Source organism: Dipodomys spectabilis, unplaced genomic scaffold (assembly GCF_019054845.1).
Source record: "Dipodomys spectabilis isolate Male_0828 unplaced genomic scaffold, ASM1905484v1 ptg000175l, whole genome shotgun sequence".
Taxonomy (NCBI): Eukaryota; Metazoa; Chordata; class Mammalia; order Rodentia; family Heteromyidae; genus Dipodomys; species Dipodomys spectabilis.
Window position 1 is genome coordinate 10129204 of NW_024870852.1, and position 24340 is coordinate 10153543.

Below are 24340 nucleotides of genomic sequence, written 5' to 3' on the forward strand. Positions count from 1 at the left end.
TTAAAAAAATGGCCTCAGCCGCGCGCCGGTGGCTCACACCTGTAATCCTAGCTACTCATGAAGCTGAGATCTGAGGATCACAGGCAGGAAAGTCTGTGAGACTCTTATCTCCAATAAACCACTCAGAAAAACGGGAAGTGGTGCTGTAGCTCAAGAGGTAGAGCACTAGCCTTGAGCTGAGGAGCTGAGGGACAGTGCCCAGGCCCAGAGTTCAAGCCCCATGACCAAAAAAAAAAAATCCTAGAGTGAAATGCTGCTGCTGCAGGAAGCCCAGCGGGTGCCCTGTGAGAGCCAGAGCCATCCCCTCCCCACCCCCAGCCCCTCTTACCCAGTTTCACTGGTGTCTTCATCCCATCAGGTGGTTCTTCAAGAAGGTCAGCCGGAAGGACGCAGAACGACACCTACTAACTCCAGGCAACATGCTTGGCTCCTTCATGATCAGAGATAGCGAGACCACCAAAGGTGACAGCTGCCCTCCCCACTTGGTTCTTAGCCCTGGGTTCCATTCTACCACCCCTCCCTTGGGAAATGCAGAACAACTCAGCCAGAGGTTCATGGCTGCCGCTTGGAGCAGGGACTGCTGGAGTTCAGTGCCTGGCTTGGATCCTCCTTAACCCTCGTAGTTGCAGATTTAGGTCAAGGGAAACAATCAATCACAGCATGGTGTTTGGGCCTTGAAAACACACACACACACACACACACACACACACACACACGCACACGCGCACACACACGCTATCCTGCTGATACCTGACCTTCACTAGCCTGTATTTTTAAAAAATCCATCACAACATATATTTCTACAGACTGATTGCTCCCCACAAGGAAATGGAGGGGGGGGGGGGGGGACTAAGCCAGACTCTTAAATGCTTCCTGGAGGCAGGTACACCGTAGAAGACAGAACTCAGATGCCTGTGCTAGGAGGGCAACCAGAGCAAGAACAGGGCCTGGAAATGATCGGGTAATTCACCCCACATCAGCCACGCTGACTTTCCCAAGGACATGCATACAGGATGCTGCTGATTTCAAGCCTTCCCTGCACAAAATACCTTTGCCTGTGAGTCGTGGGTTTACATTCAGAACTGCAGGATCCACATGGACCTGTGACCTCACAGTATTGTGAAACAAACTGTTTGGGGGACATTGCTGGAAGGCCCCTGTGTGGCTGCCACTTTGCCCTGGCTATCTGAATTGGTGAGGCCTGCAAGCCAGTGTTGAGGTCACTGTCTGTTTAGACTGGATTTTCTCCCTCCCAACAAACCCTGCCATCACCCACACCACCCCGAGGAAACTGGGACAAAAAGTATAGCCAGATACAGCCCAGGGAAGCTTCTCTCGAGCTATGTCCAGGGCAGCTGGAAGCCAGCTGGTCCATCCTGCAGACAGGAACAGGGAAACCAGGAAAAGGAGCTGGGTTCAGCATTCACAGCCCTTCCGAAGTGGGGACGTAGTGGGGTGACCTGCAGCAGGTAGCCCCTCAGTCCCATCCTGCTGCTTTCCATTCTTCCCACTCCACACATCAGTCAAGCCAGCCTCACCTGGACTAAGGCAGAGTGGCGAAGGGGGTCTTGGAGCCAACTACCTGGGTTTGAACCCCAGTTGTGTTATGTATCAGCTGTGTGACTACAGGTGAGTTGTTTCACCTCTCTGGTCCTCAGTTCCTCATCTGTAAACAGGTTTTATAGTAGTATAAAATCTGAACCCCATGAAGTCCTTTGGTATAACAAATCATATCATTCAGCAAGGCATTGGTGGCTCATGCCTGTAATCTTAGCTATGCAGAAGGCTGAGATCTGAAGATCGCAATTCACAGCCAGACCAGGCAGGAAAGGCCATGAGACTCTTATCTTCAATTAACCACCAGAAAAAAATTGGAAGAGGAGCTGTGGTTGAAAGTGGTAGAGTGCTAGCCTTGAGCAAAAAAGCTCAGGGACAGCGCCCAGGCCCCGAGTTCAAGCCCCACAACCACAAATAAAATCATATCATTCAAATAATTATAACATGTATCCAAATGAATGTTATTCCTGTTCATTGTTCATTCATACTTTGCCTGGCATGTGTGGTCGACTGTTAGTCATTCAACAATTTAAACTCCCCTCCAAATCCTATTTGATACTGTGCTATCATGAAAAGAAGTGGGTGACATGGTCAAAGGCACACAGTACTTCTGCTTGTCTTTTACAAGCATTACTCTTTGGATCCTCAGGCAATGGGATAAGGTGAGCAGACCTAGCTCCTCCCATTTTACAGATGAGAACACTGAGGCGCCCAGAGGTGATGAAGTCACTCACCCTAGGACTCACAGCTGCACATGTCAGACCCGGCCCGAGCACCCAGCCGGCCTGTCCACCCTCACTCTAACTCTTGCCTGCTTCTGGCCAGGTGTCCAGATGATGCCAGCAGTAACCTTAGAGGGTATCAGGGTGTTGGGCACGGGGTGGTCAGGCCCTAGGGTGCCCTTCTGAGGGGATTCTCTCCAACCAATGCAGGAAGCTACTCCTTGTCTGTGCGAGACTTTGACCCCCAGCAAGGAGACACAGTGAAGCATTATAAGATCCGGACGCTGGACAGTGGGGGCTTCTACATCTCCCCAAGGAGCACCTTCAGCACACTGCAGGAGCTTGTGGACCATTACAAGAGTGAGTCCTGCCAGAGGCCACACCCCCTGCTGATGGGCCAGCCCCCTCACCCACTCAGGCCTTCCTCACTCTCCCAGGATGGATGGTCTTTAGATTCTCCCAAAGACTTAGGCTTATGGTGCCAGAGGGTGGAGGACACTAAGAGGTCATGCTCTGCTCTCTTGGGAATGTCCCTGATGATGAAAGCAGGTGGCGCCTGGACCAGATGAGAGGGCACCAGTTAGGAGGCCTCCAAGAAGATCTCTGGCTGCCTGTGCAGCCGTGTGGCCCTCAGCAGACCAGGGGATTCTGTTTCAGAGGGGAAAGATGGACTGTGCCAGAAGCTGTCGGTGCCCTGCAAGACCCCCAAGCCACAAAAGCCATGGGAGAAAGATGCCTGGGAGATTCCCCGGGAATCCCTCAAGCTGGAGAAGAGGCTTGGAGCGGGACAGTTTGGAGAAGTCTGGATGGGTAAGGATCCTGAGCCAGAGCCCACGAGCCCAGCAGGGAGGGGTTGGCGGGGACAGGGAGAGGCAGAGGGAGGTCATTTGCTTCCAGGAACACCTTGTGGGCCATACCACCCTAGCAGAAGAGGAGATTTGAATAACTGTAAATGACCAATTCCTCTGATAACAAACCAAATTGTCCTGCTATGCAAACACTGTTTTGCCTCAAGCTCAGGCCACATGGGCCCAAAACTTCCTTCTAGTCTAGGAAGTAAATGTCCTGGAGTGAGCCTCCCCTCTCCCTTACACCCCTTATGAACCTGGACAATGTTCCAGGTGGAGTTGGTATAGTCAGGGGCCTTGTTGGGTGAGAAAAATTAACTGTGGGAAAACAGCTTGGAAACTTCCAGGTGAGTTCAACACTGGCAACCGAGGGCCACGCCGTCCTCGTGGCCTGCCACACATCCAGCAGCCTGCTAGATGTTATGCAGCACCCAGAAGGCACATCCCGCCCTGCTGTCCTTGTGCTTAGTGCTTACCCCTGTGTTTACTACTCTACTGGGGGCCCTCAAGGAAGGGAGACAGCCTGAAGGTATGCAAAATTCAGCCTGAGAGAATAAGCTCAAAATGCATGTATTTCAAGCAGAGTGCAGTGGTACACACCTGCAATCCCAGAGTTTGGGAGATTTATGGAGGCAAGGGATCATAAGTTTAAGGCCAGCCTGTGTTATATAGTGAGGCCTTGTCTCAAGATAACAAAAAGAAAACATGTATTTCAATTACATTTGTTGTGGGCCTACTCTGTGCCAGACATTGCACAAAAGGATGACTATGGAAAGGAAAATAAGACAGATCTGAAAGGTAAGACTGGAGAACCAAACAAAACAAAAATGTCAGGATGGATGCTCATGCCTGTAATCATAGCTATTTAGGAGGCTGAGATCTGAAAATCACAAATTCAAAGCCAGTCTAGGCAAGAAAGTATGTGAGGCTCTTAACTCCAATTAACCACCAGAAAACCGTAAGAGCCACTATAGCTCAAAGTGGTAGAGCTCTAACCTTGAGCAAAAGAGTTCAGGGACAGTGCCTAGGCCCTGAGTTCAAGGCCCATGACAAAAAAAGGGGGGAGGGAAAGAAGAAAAAAAAGAAAAAAGTCATAGGAAGTACTAAGCTCTTAGTGCAGGAGATGATGATTCTGGATTATAGCTACCTGGCAGCCAAGGGGACAGAAGCAATGATAAGATTGAGAAGATCCCAGGGAGGAAGCAGAGTGACAGAGGTGCAGGAATAGCATTGCCCGGTGGTGTAGTGGGTGGTGGGGATGTGAGGGACTGAGCTACATGCACAGGCATTAAACGAGTGACAAAGTTTGCTGGGTATCGAGGTGGGATTGGAGGAATAGCGATTTCAAGGTGAACTGTTAAGGCTAAGGTGGTGTGGTGTGTGTGTGTGTGTGTGAGAGAGAGAGAGAGACAGACAGACAGACAGACAGACAGACAGAGACAGAGCCAAGTGGTAGATGAAGATTACTTTTTTGGTGGTGGTGGTGGTCATGGGGCTTGAACTCAGGGCCTGGGCACTGTTCTTGGGCTTTTTTTGCATAAGGCTAGTTCTCTACCACTTGAACTACAGCTCTATTTCTGACTTTTTGGTGGTTAATTGGAGATAAGAATCTCACAGACTTTACTGCCTGATCTGGCTTTGAACCCATGATCCTCTGATCTCATCGTCTAGAGTAGCTAGGATTACTGAGATTAGCCACCAGCTCCGGGCTACATTTTTTTTATTTAGAGAACTTTACTAGTTTCTTCAATCAAACTCACATAGATAAGACCTTACAAATATAGTACATCACCCCTGTACAAGTGGAAACATTTAAGTGTGTGTGTACCAGTACTGAAGCTTAATTTAGAGCCTGAGTAGTGTCCTTTACCTTTTTTTTTTTTCACTCAAAGTTGGTGCTCTACCACTTGAGCTACCCCTCTACTTCCAGCCTTTTGGCAGTTAACTGGAGATAAGAATCTCACAGACTTTCCAGTCTTGGCTGGCTTTGAACAGCAATCCTTAGATCTCAGCCTCCTCAGTAGCTAAGATTATGAGCATAAGCCACAGGTGCCAGGCTAAGTTTATCATTTTTGATTAAGGTTCTATTTTACTATACTCCCTCCAAAGGGAGTGTTTATTATTTCAACTTTGCAGATGAGGAAACTGTAGCTGCTTAAGTGCCCACACTTAGGAAGTAAGCAACCAGCCTTCCAGTGCCCCACCCCTGTCTGAGGCCAAAGCTGGTATCTGCTTCCCTCTCTAAGGGAAGGCTGCCTGGGGGAGGTGGGCCCACAGCTGGCTTTTCAGGGTCAGCGGTAAGGCAATAGATTCTAACCACCTTCCCTGCTGGCCGCCCTATCCAGCCACCTATAACAAGCACACCAAGGTGGCGGTGAAGACGATGAAGCCAGGGAGCATGTCGGTGGAGGCCTTCCTGGCAGAGGCCAACCTGATGAAAACCCTGCAGCACGACAAGCTGGTGAAGCTGCACGCTGTGGTCACCCAGGAGCCCATCTACATAGTCACAGAGTTCATGGCTAAAGGTGGGTGTGCTGGGAGCCTGGGTGTGGCCCATGCTGGCCCACTGCACATTCAGAGGCAACCTTGACATGAGTCTCATGGCTCTTCCAACAAGTCCTCATGAGCACGAATGGCCAGTGCTGGTTCATCGGGTGAAACCAGGTGAAAGGATCTCAGGGAGAGAGCACCAGGGGAGTCGAAGGAGGGTGGTGAGCCAGAGCCCCATGGGAAATGCATGGAGAGGGGAAGGACTTTGTTACGGGTTTGTGGCAGGTATTGTGATTGAGCTATGTCAGAAAGGTAGATAGACATCTTGCTTCGTTCTACAGTGTCTGAGTTCAATGAGTAGCAATCAATTCACAAGCGACATCAATTTTGTTGGGGTTAATTTGTCAAGTACATTGATTTCATTTGATAGCCATGAGCCATTGGCAAACAGGTTTTTGTGGGGTTTTTTTTTCAGTCTTAAGAACTAAAGTTAACTCTCAGATCATACATGCAACTTCACAATGAAGGTTATAGAATGGCTTCAGAGTTAAAGAAGCTACAGGGCTCCCTGAAGCCTTACTAAAGGCAAGGAGTTGATACCCATACAAATACGGTTAGGTAAGATAGTAACACAAAGAACTCAGTCACATAGCTGGTTGGGCACTGGTAGCTCATGCTTGTAATCCTAGAAGCTCAAGGAGCTGAGAACTGAGGATCACCGTTCAAAGCCACCCCAGGCAGGAAAGTCTGGGAGACTCTTATTTCCAATTAACTACCAGAAAAGCTGAAAGTGGAGCTGTGCCTCAAGTGGCAGAGAGCTAGCCTTGAGCACAAAGAGGTCCCAAGTTCAAGCCCTGCAACTGACCAAAAAAAAAAAAAAAAATCTAGTACTCAGGAGGCTGAAATCTGAGGATCGTGGTGCAAAGCCAGGTTGGGCAGGAAAGTCTCAAAAGATTTTTTTTCCTCCCATCCTGGAGCTTGAACTCAACACCTGGGTGCTGTCCCTGAGCTCTTCTGCTTAAGACAAGCACTCTACCATTTTGAGCCATAGCCCTACTTCAGTTTTCTGGTGATTAGTTGGAGATAAGAATCTCATGGAGGGGTTGGAAGGTGGCTCAGTGGTAGAGTGCTTGCCTTGCATGCATGAAGGCCTGAGTTCGATTTCTCAGTACCACATAAACAGAAAAAGCTTAAAGTGGCACTATGGTTCAAGTGGTAGAGTGCTCGCCTTGAGCTGAAGAGCTGAAGGACAATGCCCAGGCCCAGAGTTCAAGCCCCACAACCGACCAAAAAAAAAAAAAATATCTTATGGACTTTCCTGTCCGAGCTAGCTTTAAACTGGGAGACCTCAGATCTCCACCTGGTGAGTTGCTAGGATTACAGATAGCCATTAGCGCCAAGCTCCTAATTTCTTTTTTTTTTTTTTTTTTTTTTTTAAGGTGGGGTCTTGCTAACATTTTTGCCCATGCTGGATTGAAACCACAATCCTTCTGACCTCCACTTCCCAAAGTAGCTGAGATTATAGCATGAGCTGCCTTGCATAGCCTGGGAAAAAAGTTTTGATCACACACTAAAGTTACAGGAGTGGTCAGTATTCCTTCTTTTCTCCCCCACACAGGAAGCCTGCTGGACTTTTTGAAAAGTGACGAAGGAAGCAAACAGCCCTTGCCGAAGCTCATTGACTTCTCTGCCCAGGTAAGAGTCAGAATAGGGAGGTGGGAGAGGATAATTCAGTTATTTATCCAAGACATACAATAATAACAAAAATAAAAGTTGTTGAGTGCTAGGTAAAAAGTTTAGGAGTGGCTGGGAACGTGGCTTAGTGGTAGAGTGCTTGCCTAGCATGCATGAAGCCCTGGATTTGATTCCTCAGTACCACATAAACAGAAAAGGCAAAAATGGCTCTGGGGCTTAAGTGGTAGAGTGTTAGCCTTGAGCAAAAGAAGCTTAGGGAAAGTGCCCAGGCCCTGAGTTCCAGCCCCAGGACTGGCAAAAAAAAAAAAAATAGTTTAGGACCCCATAAATCTCAAAATCCACAGATGGCATGAGCCAGTGTGGTAGTGCACACCTATCATCCCAAGTCTGGAAGATGGAGGCAGGATTAAGAGCTCAAAGCCAACGAGGGTACTTAAACCCCTGTTTCAAAAGAACAGCAATAAAGGATGTAGTACATGCGAATAAGCGATGCATATCTTCCCATAGACTCTAAATGATCTCCAGATGACATGCCTAAGCTGATGTAAATGCATGTAAATTTGCTGTTCTACTGGACTGCTCAGGTTGACAAGGAAAAGGTCTGTAAGGGTTCAGTGCAGATGTCCTATCTTATAATCTTTTCTACGTGTACTTGGCTGAGTCTGTGGAAGCAGAACCAGATCCATGGTGGCTGAGTGTTCATTTTTGTGTGCAAATTCTAAGGCTTGAACTCAGGGCCTGAGTGCTGTCCCTTAGCTTCCCCTAACCCCCAAGGTTAGTACTTTACCACTGGAGACACAACTTTCTTCTGTTTTGTTTTTTTGTGTGTGTGTGTGTGTGTGTGTGTGTTTGATTGGAGAAAAAGAATCTCGCCAGGTGCCGGTGGCTCATGCCTGTAATCCTAGCTACTGAGGAGGCTGAGATCTGAGAATCTCGGTTCAAAGCCAGCCTGGGCAGGAAAGTCCCTGAGACTCTTATCTCCAATAAACCACTAGAAAACCAGAAGTGGTGCTGTAGCTCAAGTGGTAGAGCATTCGCCTTGAGCTGAAGAGTGCAGGGACAGCACCCAAGCCGAGTTCAAGCCCCACGACCGACAAAAATAAAAAAAAGAATCTCACAAACTTTCCTGCCTTGGCTGGCTTTGCACTGCGATCTGCAGATCTCAGCCTCCTGAGTAGGTAGGCTTTACAGGAGTGAGCCAGCAGTAACCCATCTCAGATTGCTCTTCCTATGCACTGACCCTGTCCATGCTCACTCATGTCATCTCTACAGAGTGGTTTTGTTGTCCATTCTCATATAACAGACCACCCCAATCTTAGCAGCTTGCAACAGCACCAGTTAGTATTTCTCATGATTTTGTGTGCTGGCTTCTGCAGCTAGAGAAACCTGAAGTGAAGTGAGGTGCACCCTGATGGGTGCTTCCCTCCGTGAAGGGTTGGGGTGGACTCGACATCCTCCAGGTTTTGTTCTCAAGTCTGGACCTCAGATCCTACTGCCTCTGGTGCCCCCTGCTGTCCATTCTGTGCAAGTTCACCACTCTCAGTGTGTGGGTCCTGAAGTTGTGAGGTGTCAAGAAGCAAGGAGGGGTGGGTACTAAGTGGGGGTGGGGGTGGGGAGGACACGGGACGGGAAGGGATGGTACAGCCTAGGTTTAAGTCTCACAGTCAGAGTTTTCCTGATTCAAACACGTGTCTACTCTGTAAAACAGATCATCATGATTCCTGCCTCAAAGAACTCCCAGGCGGGTTTGTAAACTGTCAAGTGCTGTTCTCTGGGTAGCAAAAGGTTCTTCATCCATTTCTTTTGTCCAAATGCTTGAAAGTAAAAACATTTAGAAGGCACAATCACTTGCCTTTCTACCAGAAGCTTCTAGAATCCTGGAGTCAGAATCCCCCACACAGTCTGCTAATCGCACAGCAGCCACAAGGATCTTAAATGAACAACAGATCACGTCATGTGCTGCTCAGTCTGTCTTCAAACTCCAGCCTCCTTTCCTGGCCTGCGAGGCTGTGACTAATGACCCCCTCTTCATTTCAGTGCTCCATCTTCTGCTCAGCCACCTAGCCTCTGTGCTGTTCTGTGAACACCCAAGCTCATCCCTGTCTCTGGGCCTTTGTACCTACTGTTCTCCATGACTAGAACATTCTTATTTTTACCATCATTGCAATCTTCGCTAAAATTCCACCCCCACAAAGTAACTTCCTCACCACCTAATCTAACAAGCTCTCTGCACTTCCTGTCCTGTCTTCCCTCTTGTCTTTTCCTCTATAATGCAGAAACTAGGCCTGACTCACTACCCATATATGTCCTGCCCGGACTGGACACTCCAAGGATTTGTGTAATGAACAAATGAATTTTGCCTATCTAGGCACAAGAGATAATGCCAAATAATGCAGGCGTCTAGGTTTTCCTCAGAAGGGGAAGTAGTGAAAGCTCTTCAAGACATCCTGGAGAGAGAGAGAGAGAGAAAGAGAGAGAGAGAGAAGATACTGCATAAATTAATCAGCTGCCTTTTTCCTTGAGGACATTTCAAAGTGTTCTCTTGAGTTTCAGAACTCTAAAGAAGCCCCTCAAACTGAACCAGGCCTTGAGGAAATACCCCCCCCCCACAACATCCAGCCTGGATGGGTAGAGAATGTCAGCCTAATCCTAGGACCCTTTGGACAAAAAGGGGTGGGGAGCTGTGTAGATTTTTTTTTAGTTTTGTCCCTCTTGGTCATGGTCCCTTTTGCTTCTGGGTAGGAATCTCCTGGGGTGGGCAGGTCTGAGGATGAGGGCATCTGTTTGGATGCAGATCGCAGAAGGCATGGCCTTCATCGAGCGCAGGAACTATATTCACCGAGACCTCCGAGCTGCCAATATCTTGGTCTCTGCATCGCTGGTGTGTAAGATCGCCGATTTTGGCCTGGCCCGGATCATTGAAGACAACGAGTACACGGCTCGGGAAGGTAAGGAATGCTGCCCACATGCCTAATTGGATGGGCTTTATGTGTTGAGAGTGGATGCCTGGAAAAGGTAGAGATCCATCCCAGTGTGACCTCTGCATTATTAAGCTCAGGAAGTGGGTTCTTGTGCAGAATTTCTTGGACCTGTCTCACTGGACTTCAAGAGAAAAATTGCAGAGCAGTTTGAGATGTAAAGATCCATTTTAGACTTAGGCAAGTTCATGATGAAATGAAAGGTAAGAACAACTTTGGGCACAGTAGACAAAAACTGCCCCCACACAGTATATGCAAATTGTAGTTTAGTCACAGAATATAGAAATGACAAGAATACAACATTACCACTTGTAAGTAAACAATGACTCTTGAAGATACAATATTAAAAAGTAGCCAGACAAAAACAAACAAAAAACAGTAGAAAGCTGGGAGCTGGTTGTTTACACCTATAATCCTAGCTACTCAGAAAGCTGAGGTCTGAGGATATTAAAAGTCAGCCCAGAAAGGAATGTCCCTGAGACTCTTATTTCCAATTAACTACCAGAAAACCAGAAGTAGCACTGTGGTATAAGGCTAGCCTTGAGCAAAAGAGGTCAGGGATAGTACAGGCCCCCAGTTCAAGCCCAATGACTAACAAAAAAACAAACAAAACAAGCAGACACTGATTAGTTCTATTGATAATGAGACTCAAATGCAGCAGCTCCAGGGGCTGGGAAGGTGGCTCAGTGGTAGAGCGCTTGCCTTGCATGCATGAGGCCCTGGGTTCGATTCCTCAGCACCACATACACAGAAAAGGCCAGACGTGCTGTGGCTCAAGTGGTAGAGTGCTAGCCTTGAGCTCAAGAGCTAAGGGACAGACAGCTCTCAGGCCCAGAGTTCAGGCCCCACGACCAACAAAAAAAAAAGTTGTTCCATAGCAGCAATAGTCCTAATAATAAAAAATGGAAAAAAAAAACTTTAATTAATGTCCACCAATGGATGAATAGATTAAACCATGTGGACCCTCCAAATAATGGAAACTAACACAGTCATGAAGTAAAATGACATATGGAATGATGCTAGAATCTACGTGAGCCTCAACAATGTCATGCTATATGAAAACCCAGGCTGTACATTTCCCAGTGTTTGCAGGATATGAATCACTGGCTGCTTAGGGCTGGGACAGGAGCTGGCAAGAAAGGAAGTGAGTGCTATGAGGTGTTTTGGAGGTGTGATACAAAATGTCCTAAAATTCACAACTTTGTGAATATTATAAAAAGCTGTTAAATTGCACTTTGAGTGAGTGGATTTCGTGGTCTATGCACTAGAAGCTGTAAAGGGGAAGAATGTAAATTTCATTTCTGTCCACAGCGGTGAGAACAGGCTGGAGCAGTAAGGTATTGATGGGGAGATGTGGGATGTGGAAGGGACCTCCTAAAATACTGAATGCATTCTCCTCCAGAACCAGAAGGTGATTACAAGGACATGTACATACCATCTGAATGTAGCTTGCCCAGATGGCTCACGCCTGTAATCCTAGCTACTCAGGAGGCTGAGATGTGAGGATCATGGTTCAGCCCAGATGGAAACTCTGTGAGACTCTATCTCCAATTAATCATCAAAAATCCAGAAGTGGAGCTGTGGATCAAGTGATAGAGCTCTAGCCATAAATGAAGAGGCTCAGGCCCTGAGTTCAAGACCTAGGACCAGCACAACACACACATACACACACACATATACACATGCATGTATACCTATGTACATGCACACACACAAAAATGAGACTACTGGTACCTTAAAGAGTTGCATGCTTGGGGCTGGGAAGGTGGCTCAGTGGTAGAGCGCTTGCCTTGCATGCGTGAGGCCCTGGGTTCAATTCCCCAGCACCACATAAGCAAAAAGAAAAAAGCTGGAAGTGGCGCTGTGGCTCAAGTGGTAGAGCGCTAGCCTTGAGCTGAAGAGCTGAGGGACAGTGCCCAGGCCCAGAGTTCAGGCCCCATGACCAGACACCCCCCCCAAAAAAAAAAAAAAAGTTGCATGCTTTATTTCATATTTGTCATGACTTAATAAAAAAGAAAGTTTAAACTCAAAAAGATGAAAGTAGATGGGGCTGGGAAGGTGGCTCAGTGATAGAGTGATTGTCTCTCATGCATGAGGCCCTGGGTTCAGTTCCTCAGCACCACATAAACAGAAAAGCCGGAAGTAGCACTATGGCTCAAGTGGTAGAGTGCTAGCCTTGAGCTGAAGAGCTGAGGGACAGCACCCAGGCCCAGGGTTCAAGCCCCACGACCGACCCTTCCCCCCAAAAAAAGATGAAAGTAGAATGTATAATTCCTAAGACAAGAGAGAATAAGCAGAAAACAAAGAAAATTATTGAGATCCAAACTTAAGGAAAAGACACACACAAATAGATGTAGGTGCACACATATACACACCAAAAAATCCCAACACTTAATTCTATATTGACTAAATATATATGACTATAATGTAGGTCTTACCAAATTCCAAAGGTCCTGACTTATCTTGGCTCAACATATGACTCTTTGACTCTATGATGGTATAAAACAATTGCATTTGGAAGGAACTCTAGAGGTCTACCATTCTGAGTTTGGATCTCTGCTCCAGTTTCCCATCAGCCATTAGAGGCTGTGATAAGCCTGAGCTCCCACTTAGAGGGCAAATATCTGAGACTCTCTCCCTCTTACGTTCTGCATGGTTCTGCTGGGGTGTTTAGTAGGTTAGTTGTATTCAATGCACTATGGATCTTACAGACCGCGATCACCAGTCATAATGTAATTGATACAAACACTGACAGGTGGAGGAAAGGAAAGAGGGAGGAGACCCTCCAGAGCCTGAGGCAAACCTCTGAGGCCCACACTGCCAGGGTATTAGCTGTGACCTGGACTTATGGCTCCCTGAAGACCTCCTGTGACTTCTAGGACCCTCCCTTTCTAAGTTACAGTTCGATGGGACGTGAGCTCAGTCAGGGCAGTGGTCCCCCAAAGAGGGCACCCTCCAGTGCCACGTTCCCTGCCTACTCCTCAGGCTTTCACCATCTGTCTTAAAGCTTCCACAAAGCAGCCATGTGGCAGGGCCATTGCTGTTCTGCAGGGGGCAGCTGCTGGCTGCTGTGGCCCCTGCCCTGTTCCCCCACCTTTGCAGAGGTTCAGCCCTCGCTGTTGCCCAGACTCCCCCTGACTCTACTGTGTTATAACCCTGCAGGGGCCAAGTTCCCCATCAAGTGGACGGCTCCCGAAGCCATCAACTTTGGCTCATTCACCATCAAGTCAGATGTCTGGTCTTTTGGTATTCTGCTAATGGAGATTGTCACCTTCGGCCGGATCCCTTACCCAGGTAGGGAGAGGGGCATCAACTTGGGGCTGTTCCAAGAACCCAGCCTGGCAATATCTTTTTAATGTGTCCATGAAACAGATCTTAAAGGATCCATCACATCCATCCCAGGAGACCATGCAGAGGCAGGCAGGCACAGGAGAAAGATTATTACAAGGTTTATTAGAGGAGCCATATTTCCCCCAGAGAGAGAGTTCATGGCGACCTCCACTATCTAGGTAGCAGGGTCTGGGGTAGGAAGTGAGGTAGATGGGAGTTCAGGTGGGTCTGGGTGGAGAGAGAGGGAGGCCAGCTGTATGGCAGGAACTCCAGGGCAGGGAGGAGCTCAGGTCTGGGTGGAACTGAGGACCAAAGATGGGTATAATGCTTACAGATCTTGGTCTTCCCCCAAACTTCCTTCACCTTTCCCATTTCTATTAGATGTCCCACCATCCATTTACCAAATCTTCCTTGAACCTTCCTTCTTTCATATGTGTGTGTGTGTGTGTGTGTGTGTGTGTGTGTGTGTGTGTATATGTTTTTATTGTAAAAATACTGTATAGAGGGGTTACAGTTACATGAGTAAGGTAATGAGTACATTTCCTATCCAGCATTCTTACCTCCTCCTTTGTTTTTCCCCTACCATCCCTTCCCTCCCCACTTCTCCAACCCAAGTTGTAAAGTTCATTTTTTATACATATTTTTATTGTAAAAATACTGTACAGATGGGTTGGGAAGGTGGCTCAGTGGTAGAGCGCTTGCCTTGTATGCATGAGGCCCTGGGTTCAATTCCTCAGCATAAGAAAAAAGAAAAAAGGAGGAAGTGGCGCTGTGGCTCACGTGGTAGAGCGCTAGCCTTGAGCTGAAGAGCTGAGGGACAGCACCTAGGCCCAGAGTTCAGGCCCCACAACTGGACCTCCCCCAAAAAAAAATACTGTACAGAGAGGTTACAGTTACATGAGTAGGGTAATGAGTACATTTCCTATCGAGCATTGTTACCTTCTCCTTTGTTTTTCCCTACCATCCCTTCCCTCTCCACCTCCCCAACTCTTCCCCCCCCCCCCAACTTGTAAAGTTTGTTTTCAACATAGTGTCTTGTACATCTTACTGTTACAATGGGTCAACCTGTATCCTTATTTAAGCATTTTGTTATATTCCTTCCCCTCTCCAAATTATAAAATGTATATACAAGATGCAGGACACTGGCTATAATCAAGAAATCTAGTAACAACAGATGCTGGAGGGGATGTGGCCAAAAGAGAACCCTACTGCATTGTTGGTGGGAGTGTAAACTTGTTCAACCACTTTGGAAAGCAGTATGGAGATTCCTCAAAAGACTCTACATAGAGCTCTCCTATGACCCAGCATCCTCTTTTGGGCATTTACCCAAATGATCACAAACAAGGTCATACCAAAGCTATGAGCACAACCATGTTTATCACAGCATTATTCACTATAGCTAAGATATGGAACCAACCCAGATGCCCCTCAGTAGATGAGTGGATCAAGAAAATATTATATATATATATATATATATATGAACATATGTATGTATGGAATGGAATTCTATCCCTGCATCAGAAAGAATGACATCACCCCATATGTTAGGAAATGGAAAGACTTGGAAAAAATTATACTGAGTGAAGTAAGCCAGGCCCAAAGAAACATAGGTCCCATGGTTTCCCTTATTTGCAATAACTAGTACATGTCTAGGACAAGCAAAAAAGGTCAAAGGCTATGTACATATGACCAGATAAGATGATGTTAAGCGAAATGAACCCCAAGACAAGGATACAAGCGGTTTTTTTTCTTTCTTGCTATTTTTTTTTTTAAATATTCTTTCAGTGCACTATGTGATTCTTTTTTTTTTCTTTTTTTTTGTCAGTTGGGCTTGAACTCTGGGCCTGGGCGCTCCCTCGGCTCTTCAGCTCAAGGCTAGTGTTTTACCACTTGAGCCACAGCGCCACTTCCAGTTTTCTGAGTAGTTTATTGGCGATAAGAGTCTCAAGACTTTTCCTGCCTGGGCTGGCTTTGAACCGTGATCCCCAGATCTCAGCCTCCTGAGTAGCTAGGATTACAGGCGTGAGCCACCGGCACCCGGCTGCACTATGTGATTCTTTTATTTCTTTTGTATGTTCTTCCCTCACAGTATAACCCCTTTTTTCACTGTATCTGAGACTTGTGTCCTTCATCTTGAACCTTCCTTCTTTCTCATCCCTCCCCACAGCCAAGCAATCACAAGCTTCCACCTTTTGACTCTAAAACAAAGCCCAAGTCTGCACACTTTTAACTCACCACCTCTGTCTACATCCAGATTGTAAGAGCACCTTACACGTGTCTTGTTAGTCCTCCCTTTGCTCTCCTGTAAACCAGGTTTTTGTTCATTTGTTGTTATTTTTTGAGGCAAGGTCTTACTGTGTGGCTATTCCTCCCAAGTGCTGAGATTACAAGCATGCTCCACGGCATCAGCCTTTTAAAACCTGAGGTGTTATATAGACATCATGTAAAGATGTTTAGGAAGTACTCATATAACTAAGTTTGAATGTCAAGACTGATAAAATTGAAAATGATAAGCACTTAATTCTTAGAGCTAACTAAAATCATTAAACAAGAAAAGGGCCTTGCTCACAGGGTGCCCTTGAGTCTGGCTACTTGTTTTGTGAATACACTTGTGAAAAACCAGGTAACAGATCACTGACCTCCACTTGACTGCATGAAGCTGCAAGTCACAAAAATAACAGGGGCAGAAACAATAGACAAGTTATTATTCCTCATCCCAAAACCTCTGGCACTGTTGGGGCTAGTTTCTTTGTGCTTATCTTCCCCATGTGGTCAGATGGCTGATGCAGCTCCAAGAACTGCATCTTCTCTCAGTGTCCAAAAGTATCCCAAAGCCTCCATTTTAACCTATGAGGAAAAACAAATCTCTCAGCAGACTCCCCTTCCTCCTTCTTGGTCAAACCTGGGGGTCAGGTCCAGGTCCTGGCAGCAAAAGGCCTGGGAAAAGGGGTGTCTGGTATTTATGATGGGAGAAGACTGATGGCTATTAGGGGAAAGCCAGTTTTTATCCACAATATGTTCCTGTTTCCCAATCCTCCTTTCTTCTTTTCATCTTCTCTTCCTCCTCCTTTATTTTTTGCCAGTACTAGTGTTTGAACTTAGGGTCTTACATTTGCTAGGCAGATGCTCTATGGTTGTGCCATCCCCTACCCCCAGAACCCCCAATCTTCCTTTCTTAATTACATGGCTCCTTCTTAGGGATGTCAAACCCAGAGGTGATCCGGGCACTGGAGCATGGCTATCGGATGCCTCGACCAGAGCACTGTCCAGTGGAGCTCTACAACATCATGACACGCTGCTGGAAGAACCGCCCAGAGGAGCGGCCCACCTTTGAGTATATCCAGAGTGTGCTGGATGACTTCTACACAGCCACAGAGAGCCAGTACCAACAGCAGCCTTGATGGCAGGGCAGGGCAGGGCCTGAGCCAAGATGGTGTCTATGTGGTAGCTCCAGCATGGCCTACAGTCCTTCACCCTTCCCTCTCCCCACTCACCCTTTGCTCCAGCCACATCTTCCTCATTTGTCAAGCGGGTGGGTTAGACTGGACAATCTCTTCTTGACTCTAGTAATCTGCAATCTCAAGAGATCCCAAAGTGATATTTCTGTTGCTTGATATGGTTGAATTCACTGTAGTTTAGATATTAAAATTTTTAAATAATGAAAATAAGTATTTAAATAAATGATAAAGGCTTTACCAAAAAGTCAGCTTCCCTGTCCTTCCAGTTCCAAATTTCTTGCTATATGACAAATCAGAAAGGGGGAGGATGTTCCCAGAGATTGGAAGTGCAAAGAAAAGCAAGATTCAATGTTCATAGTTACCTTTTGTTGTTGTTGTTGGTCTTGGGCTTGAACTCTGGGCTCGGGCGTTGTTCCTGCACTCTTCAGCTCAAGTCGAGCGCTCTACCACTTGAGCCACAGCACCACTTCCGGTTTTCTAGTGGTTTATTGGAGATAAGAGTCTCACGGACTTTGTTGCCCAGGCTGGCTTTGAACTGAGATCCTCAGATCTCAGCCTCCTGAGTGGCTAGGATTACAGGCGTGAGCCACTGGCACCCGGCAATGTTCATAGTTTTCTGAGTGTACTAAATAGTGGCTAGCTATGTTGGTTTCCTATTGGTACTATGGCAAATTACCCCAAGTGTGGTAGCTTAAAACAACAGTTATTCTCTTAAAGCTGTGGAAGTCAGAAGTCTGAAATGGATCAGTAGGGCTCTCAATTCATTCAGGAGGCTCCAGAAGATAATTTGTTTCTTCACCTTTTCTGGATTCTAAAAGCTTCCTACAGTCTTTGACTTATGGTTCTTTGCCCATCATTCCAAACTCTACATCCTTCACCACAACTCCTGTGACCTAAGTCTCCTCTTTTCCTCTTAACTTCCCTTTTTAACCTGTCACTGTGGTGGACACATAATCTGTAATAATACATTTCCCTCAGGCTGCTGGCTGCCTGCAGCCTGCCATTTATTTTCCAAGATCAGACAACCATGGTTGTAAAATGCCACTGGTGGGCCTGAGAGTCCTGGGGTCTAGAGACAGATGTGACTGCTGAGAGCTATCTGGTACCTTGAGTAACAAGCTTTCAAGAGGGGAGGGAGCTGACCGACAGGAAGTAGAGGGGACAAGAAGCAGGAACATTTGTTGCACGTTGCCTCAGATGAAGTTGCTGGCACTTAGCTTTTGTGGTGTGGGAAAGATAAGAAGAGGTGGGTGATGGGCTGGGGTGCTGTGGCACTTTTCTATGTTATTGCGTCCCCTGAAGGGTCTATGTCACAGTAACCACAAGGTCACATGGAATCCTATTACACCTACTGAGTTGCTTCTACAGAATTGGGTATAAAGCCAGGCACTGTGACTCACACCTGTAATTACAGCATCTTGGAAGGTTGAGAGAGAGAGGATTGAAGTTCAAGGCCAGCCCAAGCAAAAAAGTTTATGGGACCCCCCCCCCTTCTTGAACAATACCTGGATAATGTAGCATACTCCTCGCATCCTAGCTTTGTGGGTAGTATAACTAGGTGGAGTTCAGTCATGTGTCCTGACAGGAAGCAAAACCCTATCTCAAAACTAACAAGGAAATGGAGCTGGTGGTGTGGCTTGATGCTAGAGTGTCTGCCTAGTAAGTGTAAAGCTGAGTTCAAATTTCAGTGCCACCAAAAAATCTAACTAAACAAATAAAATTTTAATAAGAACCAGGCATAAGAACAGCAGAAGGCCGGGTGCCACTGGCCATGCCTGTAATCCTAGCTACTCAGGAGGCTGAGGTCTGAGGATCACGGTTCAAAGCCAGCCTGGGCAGGAAAGGCTGTGAGACTCTTATCCCCAATTAACCACCAGAAAACTGAAGTGGCACTGTGCCTCAAGTGGTAGAGCGCTAGCCTTGAGTTGAAGAGCTGAGGGACCGCGCCCAGGCCCAGAGTTCAAGTCCCATGACTGACAAAACAAAAAACAAAACAAAAAGAACAGCAGAAATTTAGACTAGATTATTTAAACTTAATGGGGGTGGCAGGGCAAGAGGGATGACAATGTCTGTTCTTCCTGTTTTCATATCAACCGAAACAGGAGATTTCAACAACTCTGAAAAGGCGTGGGGCTTTCTCCCCATCCGCAAGGAAGCAGCTTTGCAGCCAGGTCACTAGGTTGGATTTCCTTTGAGCCAATTGAGTTCTGGCAGTTTCTACCTAGAAATAGCATAAGATCTCATAGGTGAAGGGCAAAGACCCCAAGACTGACCCCCTATAACACACACACACACACACACACACCACACACACACACACACACACACACACACACACACACACACACACACACACACACCACTTGAGATGCTAACTGCAAGCCGAGATTATTTTACTTGTGTTTTTGACCAACTGGCCAGAAGGCAGGATTCTTAGAACCTTCCCCTTGATACTCAAGGAGCTCACAGAACTAAGGGAAAGACAGATTGTTTGAAGAGATGTATAAAGACAGGTCTGGGAGGAGTTGCTTGGACCTTCCCTGTCCTCTCTACACTGGCCACATCCAAAAATCATAATTTCAGCTATCTGGCAGCTCTCTGAAGCCTATCCTTTTGGGGGCTCATGGAGATTTCATTGGATAGCTGTGATTGCCCATAGCCCGGGCAGGGAAAGCCAGCAAGTCTTGTCTATTTAGGTTTTTTTTTTTTTTTGTCCTGGCCTCTGCACTACTTTCTATACTTCACTGGAATGAGGAGGGTCATTTCACCTACTGGAGGTCAAGAGCAGGTCAGGTGATTTCTTTATAGCCAATTCTAAGAAAAAAAGCTATGGTCAGGCTGGGAATGTGGTTTAGTGGTAGATTGCTTGCCTAGCATGCATGAAAACCTGGGTTTGATTCCTCATACCACATAAACAGAAAAAGCCAGCACTGTGGCTCAAGTGGTAGAGTACTAGCCTTGAGCAAAAAAAAAAAGAAGAAGAAGAAGAAGAAGAAGCTTAAGGATAGTGCCCAGGCCCTGAGTTTAAGCCCCAGGACTGGCTGGGGTGCCAGTGGCTCACACCTGTAATCCTAGCTACTCAGGAGGCTGAGATGTGAGGATCACAGTTGGAAGCCAGCTCAGGCAAGAAAGTCTGTGAGACTCTTTTCTCCAATTAATCACAGAATAAGTTGAAGTGGCGCTGTGGCTCAAGTAGTAGAGCACTAGCCTTGAGCAAAAGGAACTCAGGGATAGCACCCAGGCCCAAAGTTCAAGCCCCAGGACTGGCAAAAAAAAAAAAAAATCTCAGGGACAGTACCCAGGCCCTGAGTTTAAGCCCTATAACCATCCAAAAAGAAAAAAAAAGTGTATTTACATATGATATATAACTACATCTGATAGAAAATGTATTACATATACATATAACATCACAACTTCCTTAGTAACTTTCCTCTTGCTTTTGGCTTAGGAGTTGTTTTTGGGTATCTGAAAGTAAAGCCCAGGGTTTTGCAGTTGAAATTTGGCTTCATAATTTGGAGCATATTGGATTATTGCTCAGAAATGCACAGGAGGGTAGCCACGCCTACACCACTGATACTGAGCTTGGCTGAGAGACTTGCTTTGGGCAGTGGGATGTGAGATGTATTTTGTGGGACTGGGCTTGCCCTCCATCTAGCCTTTTGTCTTGTAGAGAACATAGCCCACGGAAGATCTGGACCCAGCCTGAAGGCTGGCTTTAAACCCAGACGAACGCATCACATGTGGACATCTGAATGTGAAATAAACACTTACTTTTACTATTAACCTCTGCATTCCGAGTTTGTTTTGCTACATGGAGTTATAGGAATAACTGAACAAGCCATGATCTTACAAGTTAGAGCCAATTGTCATGTTCCATGGACATATCAAGTCAATTCCTGCCCTTTTATGATTATCAGCTAAACTGAATTATCTATCTCTCTGGTCACAGAAAAGACAGATGAGAATAGAATAGATAGTATACCAAAAGAATAATTCATAAGGGTAAAAATTCATCTGAGCGTTTGCTTCAGCTCAGAAGTTGAGACCATTTGTGGAGCTTTGTTTCTTACCAGTTCACCTCAGACAGACAGAAGTAGTAAGGAACAAGCAGGTTTTTTCATGATTATGAATTCAATCTCTGAGACTGGCAAATTCTCCTGCTTCTCAAGCTCCCCTCTTCCCATAACCTTATGAACAGTATCTGATCCTGGGTCACAGGAGTTGATGATAGTGGTGTTCCAATGATCTATTACTGCACAACAAACCATCTAGATTCAGCTGGTCAGTGTTTATCGTGAGGACTGATGAGGTTATTTACATGATTAGAATCAGTAGGTGGCTCAGCCTAGGTTGGGTTGTTCAAGGTCGATTGCCTTCCTGAGTAGTGCTCCACTGCAGCTGCCAGGATGCCTTGAGGAATCTGACTCAGTCTGTCTCTCCATGTGGTTCTCCAGCAGATCAGCCAGACTTTTTCTTTTTTTTTGTCGGTTGTGGGGCTTTAACTCTGGGCCTGGGTGCTGTCCCTCAGCTCTTCAGCTCAGGGCTAGTACTCTACCACTTGAGCCACAGCACCACTTCCAGTTTTCTGAAAGGTTTATTGGAGATAAGAGTCTCACAGACTTTCCTGCCCAAGCTGGCTGTGAACCGTGATCCTCAGATCTCAGCTTCCTGAGTAGTTAGGATTACAGGTGTGAGCCACCAGTGCCTGGCTAGCCAGACTTCTTTACTCCCAAGAGGGGTGAAAACAGAAGCTGCCACGCCTCATTAAGGCTCAGACCCAGAACTGGCAATTATTCATACTGTATTCTATTGGCCAAAATAAGTGATTTGCCCATAAAATTAAACAGGAGAATGGCCTACCTTTTGACAATATAAACAGTATGCCCTTGCAAGATAAGAAAGCTTTTTTTTTATTTTTGGGTCCGGTCATGGGGCCTGAATTCTGAGCATGGGCGCTGTCCCTCAGCTCTTCAGCTCAAGGCTAGCACGCTACCACTTGAGCCATAGCACCACTTCTGGCTTTTTTTTTCTGCTTATGTGGTGCTGAGGAATAGAACCCAGGGCCTCATGCACGCAAGGCAAATGCTCTACCACTGAGCCACCTTCTCAGCCCTGTAAGAAAGCTTTTTGGTAATCATCCTTGTAGAAAATTCACCACAGTGGTACTCACAGTGAAGATCAGAGTTTACCTGTCCCTTATCAAGAAGTAGAAATACATTACTAAGAACTTCTTTTTGGTTGGACTGAGTTTTGACCATTACAGGGTCTGTGTGTGGTGAAAAAAAGGTTTACTAAATCACCCACAGCCTTGGCCCTTTCTGCCTTCATTTGTGTTTTAGATAAAGTCTCACTATCTTCACTTTTCAAATACCTAGGATTATGGTGTGAGCCACCATACCAGGCTTATAACTAAGAATCTTATGAACTGTTTTTATCATAATGCATAATGCTACAACATACAGCAAATGATTAGTGAGTACTGATTATTATTGCCCATTAACATTATCTTAACAACCTTAGGAAACAATCTAAGATAACAACACTGGTTCTATATCTAGTTTACAGTGATATACACAGACCAAATGGATTTTAAGTTTTGAATTTTTTAAGGAAAATTTTTTACTGTGAAAATACCGTACAGAGGGGTTACAATTACATGGGCAAGGTAATGAGTACATTTCTTATCAAGTATTGTTGCCTCCTCCTTTGTTTCCCCTTCCTATCTCCCCCCTTCCCCTCCCCCAATTTTAAGGTCTTAATACCATTATTCTTAGAATCCTTATTTACCAATATTGGAAACAGGCTTAGGAAAGTTGAGTGACTTGCCTCCAATCACATGATAAAGTTCACATTCAAAGATGCTGCCCTTCACTAAATATACTACTTTTCCTTCATTCATCTAAAAAAAAAAAAATGGTATCTTGTTAGGGGTATCCACTTTATACTTGATGGTGTAAATACTCATATGTAACATTTATTATAAACATTTAAATCATGTCATTGAATTTTCATCATATGCCATAATCTCCCATTTTACACTTGACAACGAAGCAAAGTAGAAGAAGAGACACGGTCCTACTTTCATAGGAACTATTGTCTATTAGACTATAGGATGTGAGAGGCCAATTACTAACACCTCCCTCCCGTAGCAAGGTCTCAAGTTACCCCAGCAACGGGTCTTCCTGCCAATAGTAAAGATGGCGCCCAGAGTGCCACGCCTCCATTACCCACAATGCAGCGTGAGTAGGGGAGGAACGAATTCTGCCAGGAGTTGATATGGCTCCATTAGTTACACCGTTCTCTCTCTATCTCTTCACTTCACCAGAGACTTAACTGCCAGGACTAGGCCGTCCAGCAGGAGTTAAATATTCTTCGGCTCTCCGCTGACTGCGATGAGAGGAGCCACTGACGCTGAACGACTCCCTCGCCGAGTTCAAGTCCGTAATCAGGGAGCACCACTTCCGCTGACGTCATCACGGCGACACGTGGATCCAAGATGGCGGCGGCGATGGTGAGTGAAGGAGACTCCGGGAACCCGAGCTAGAGCAGGGCTCTCTTGGGTATTCCAGGGCTTTCCGACGCCCCAGGCCTGATCCCGAGCCGCTTCCAGGACCCCTGGCCAGGTTGTCCCTGACGAGACTTGCTTCTCACCAAGCCCCCTTCCCCGGCCTCGCGCTCACGCTTGTCAAGGCCCGGAGTTTTCGGGGAGGCGCCGTGTCGGAGGAGGACCCGGGCCACTGCCTCCTCCTGTTCCCAGTCCGACTTTGGTCCCCGCCCCCTGTCACCTCCACTGTCCAAATTTCACCTCCCAGTCCTGACCCTCGGAAGAACCCCCGTTATTTCCATCCTCTCTCCTCCCATTCACGTCCCGCCCTGCTCTCCCCGCCTGCCACCGTGCTAATCTAGTCCACCGAGGAGATCCCGCCTGCCACCAGCGCATTACCCCCGGCCCTGGCCTCTCCCCACCCTCAGCTGTTAACACCACGCACTCCCCCTCCACTGCCGCAACCCCAGAGGATGCTCTCCCCGACCTCACCCCGGGTCTCCATCCCCAGACCCTTCCCTACCCTGCCTGTCTCCGTCAACTCATTGCCTCTTTTCTAGGGTCATTTTATCTCAGTAGTTCTCAAACTTTACTGTGCAGAAGAATTTCCAAAAGTATGTTAAGATGTAGTATCTGTCTTTCCCAAAGATGCTAATTTAGTAGGACTGGGCAGGAATCTACACTTGATCACATTTATAAGTGATCATGATGGAAGTGG

General features: G+C 46.5%; 2 protein-coding genes and 1 long non-coding RNA gene across 5 annotated transcripts in view; 2 read left to right on the plus strand and 1 right to left on the minus strand.

Annotated features, from left to right (window-relative positions):
• The window catches only part of Hck (HCK proto-oncogene, Src family tyrosine kinase), a 34883-nt gene extending 17561 nt beyond the window's left edge, over nucleotides 1–17322 (plus strand). For both annotated transcript variants that reach the window (XM_042694393.1, XM_042694392.1), the window contains 8 exons: nucleotides 359–462; nucleotides 2490–2639; nucleotides 2937–3089; nucleotides 5473–5652; nucleotides 7236–7312; nucleotides 10107–10260; nucleotides 13453–13584; nucleotides 16819–17322. In XM_042694393.1, the coding sequence (XP_042550327.1) occupies nucleotides 359–462; nucleotides 2490–2639; nucleotides 2937–3089; nucleotides 5473–5652; nucleotides 7236–7312; nucleotides 10107–10260; nucleotides 13453–13584; nucleotides 16819–17021 (1153 nt within the window). In that variant the 3' untranslated portion in view covers nucleotides 17022–17322. The remainder of the gene's footprint in view (nucleotides 1–358; nucleotides 463–2489; nucleotides 2640–2936; nucleotides 3090–5472; nucleotides 5653–7235; nucleotides 7313–10106; nucleotides 10261–13452; nucleotides 13585–16818) is intronic.
• A 768-nt stretch (nucleotides 17323–18090) lies between these two features.
• LOC122120234 lies at nucleotides 18091–18825 on the minus strand. Its single transcript, XR_006149679.1, has 2 exons — nucleotides 18156–18825; nucleotides 18091–18122 (listed from the first exon to the last, which is right to left on the minus strand). It is a non-coding gene; the product is annotated as an uncharacterized LOC122120234 (long non-coding RNA).
• A 4453-nt stretch (nucleotides 18826–23278) lies between these two features.
• Nucleotides 23279–24340, plus strand: part of Tm9sf4 (transmembrane 9 superfamily member 4) — a 52251-nt gene continuing 51189 nt past the window's right edge. Inside the window, exon 1 of one of the 2 annotated variants that reach the window (XM_042694462.1) lies at nucleotides 23279–23589. In XM_042694462.1, the coding sequence (XP_042550396.1) occupies nucleotides 23575–23589 (15 nt within the window). In that variant the 5' untranslated portion in view covers nucleotides 23279–23574. The remainder of the gene's footprint in view (nucleotides 23590–24340) is intronic. The other variant, XM_042694463.1, reaches the window with a different exon arrangement.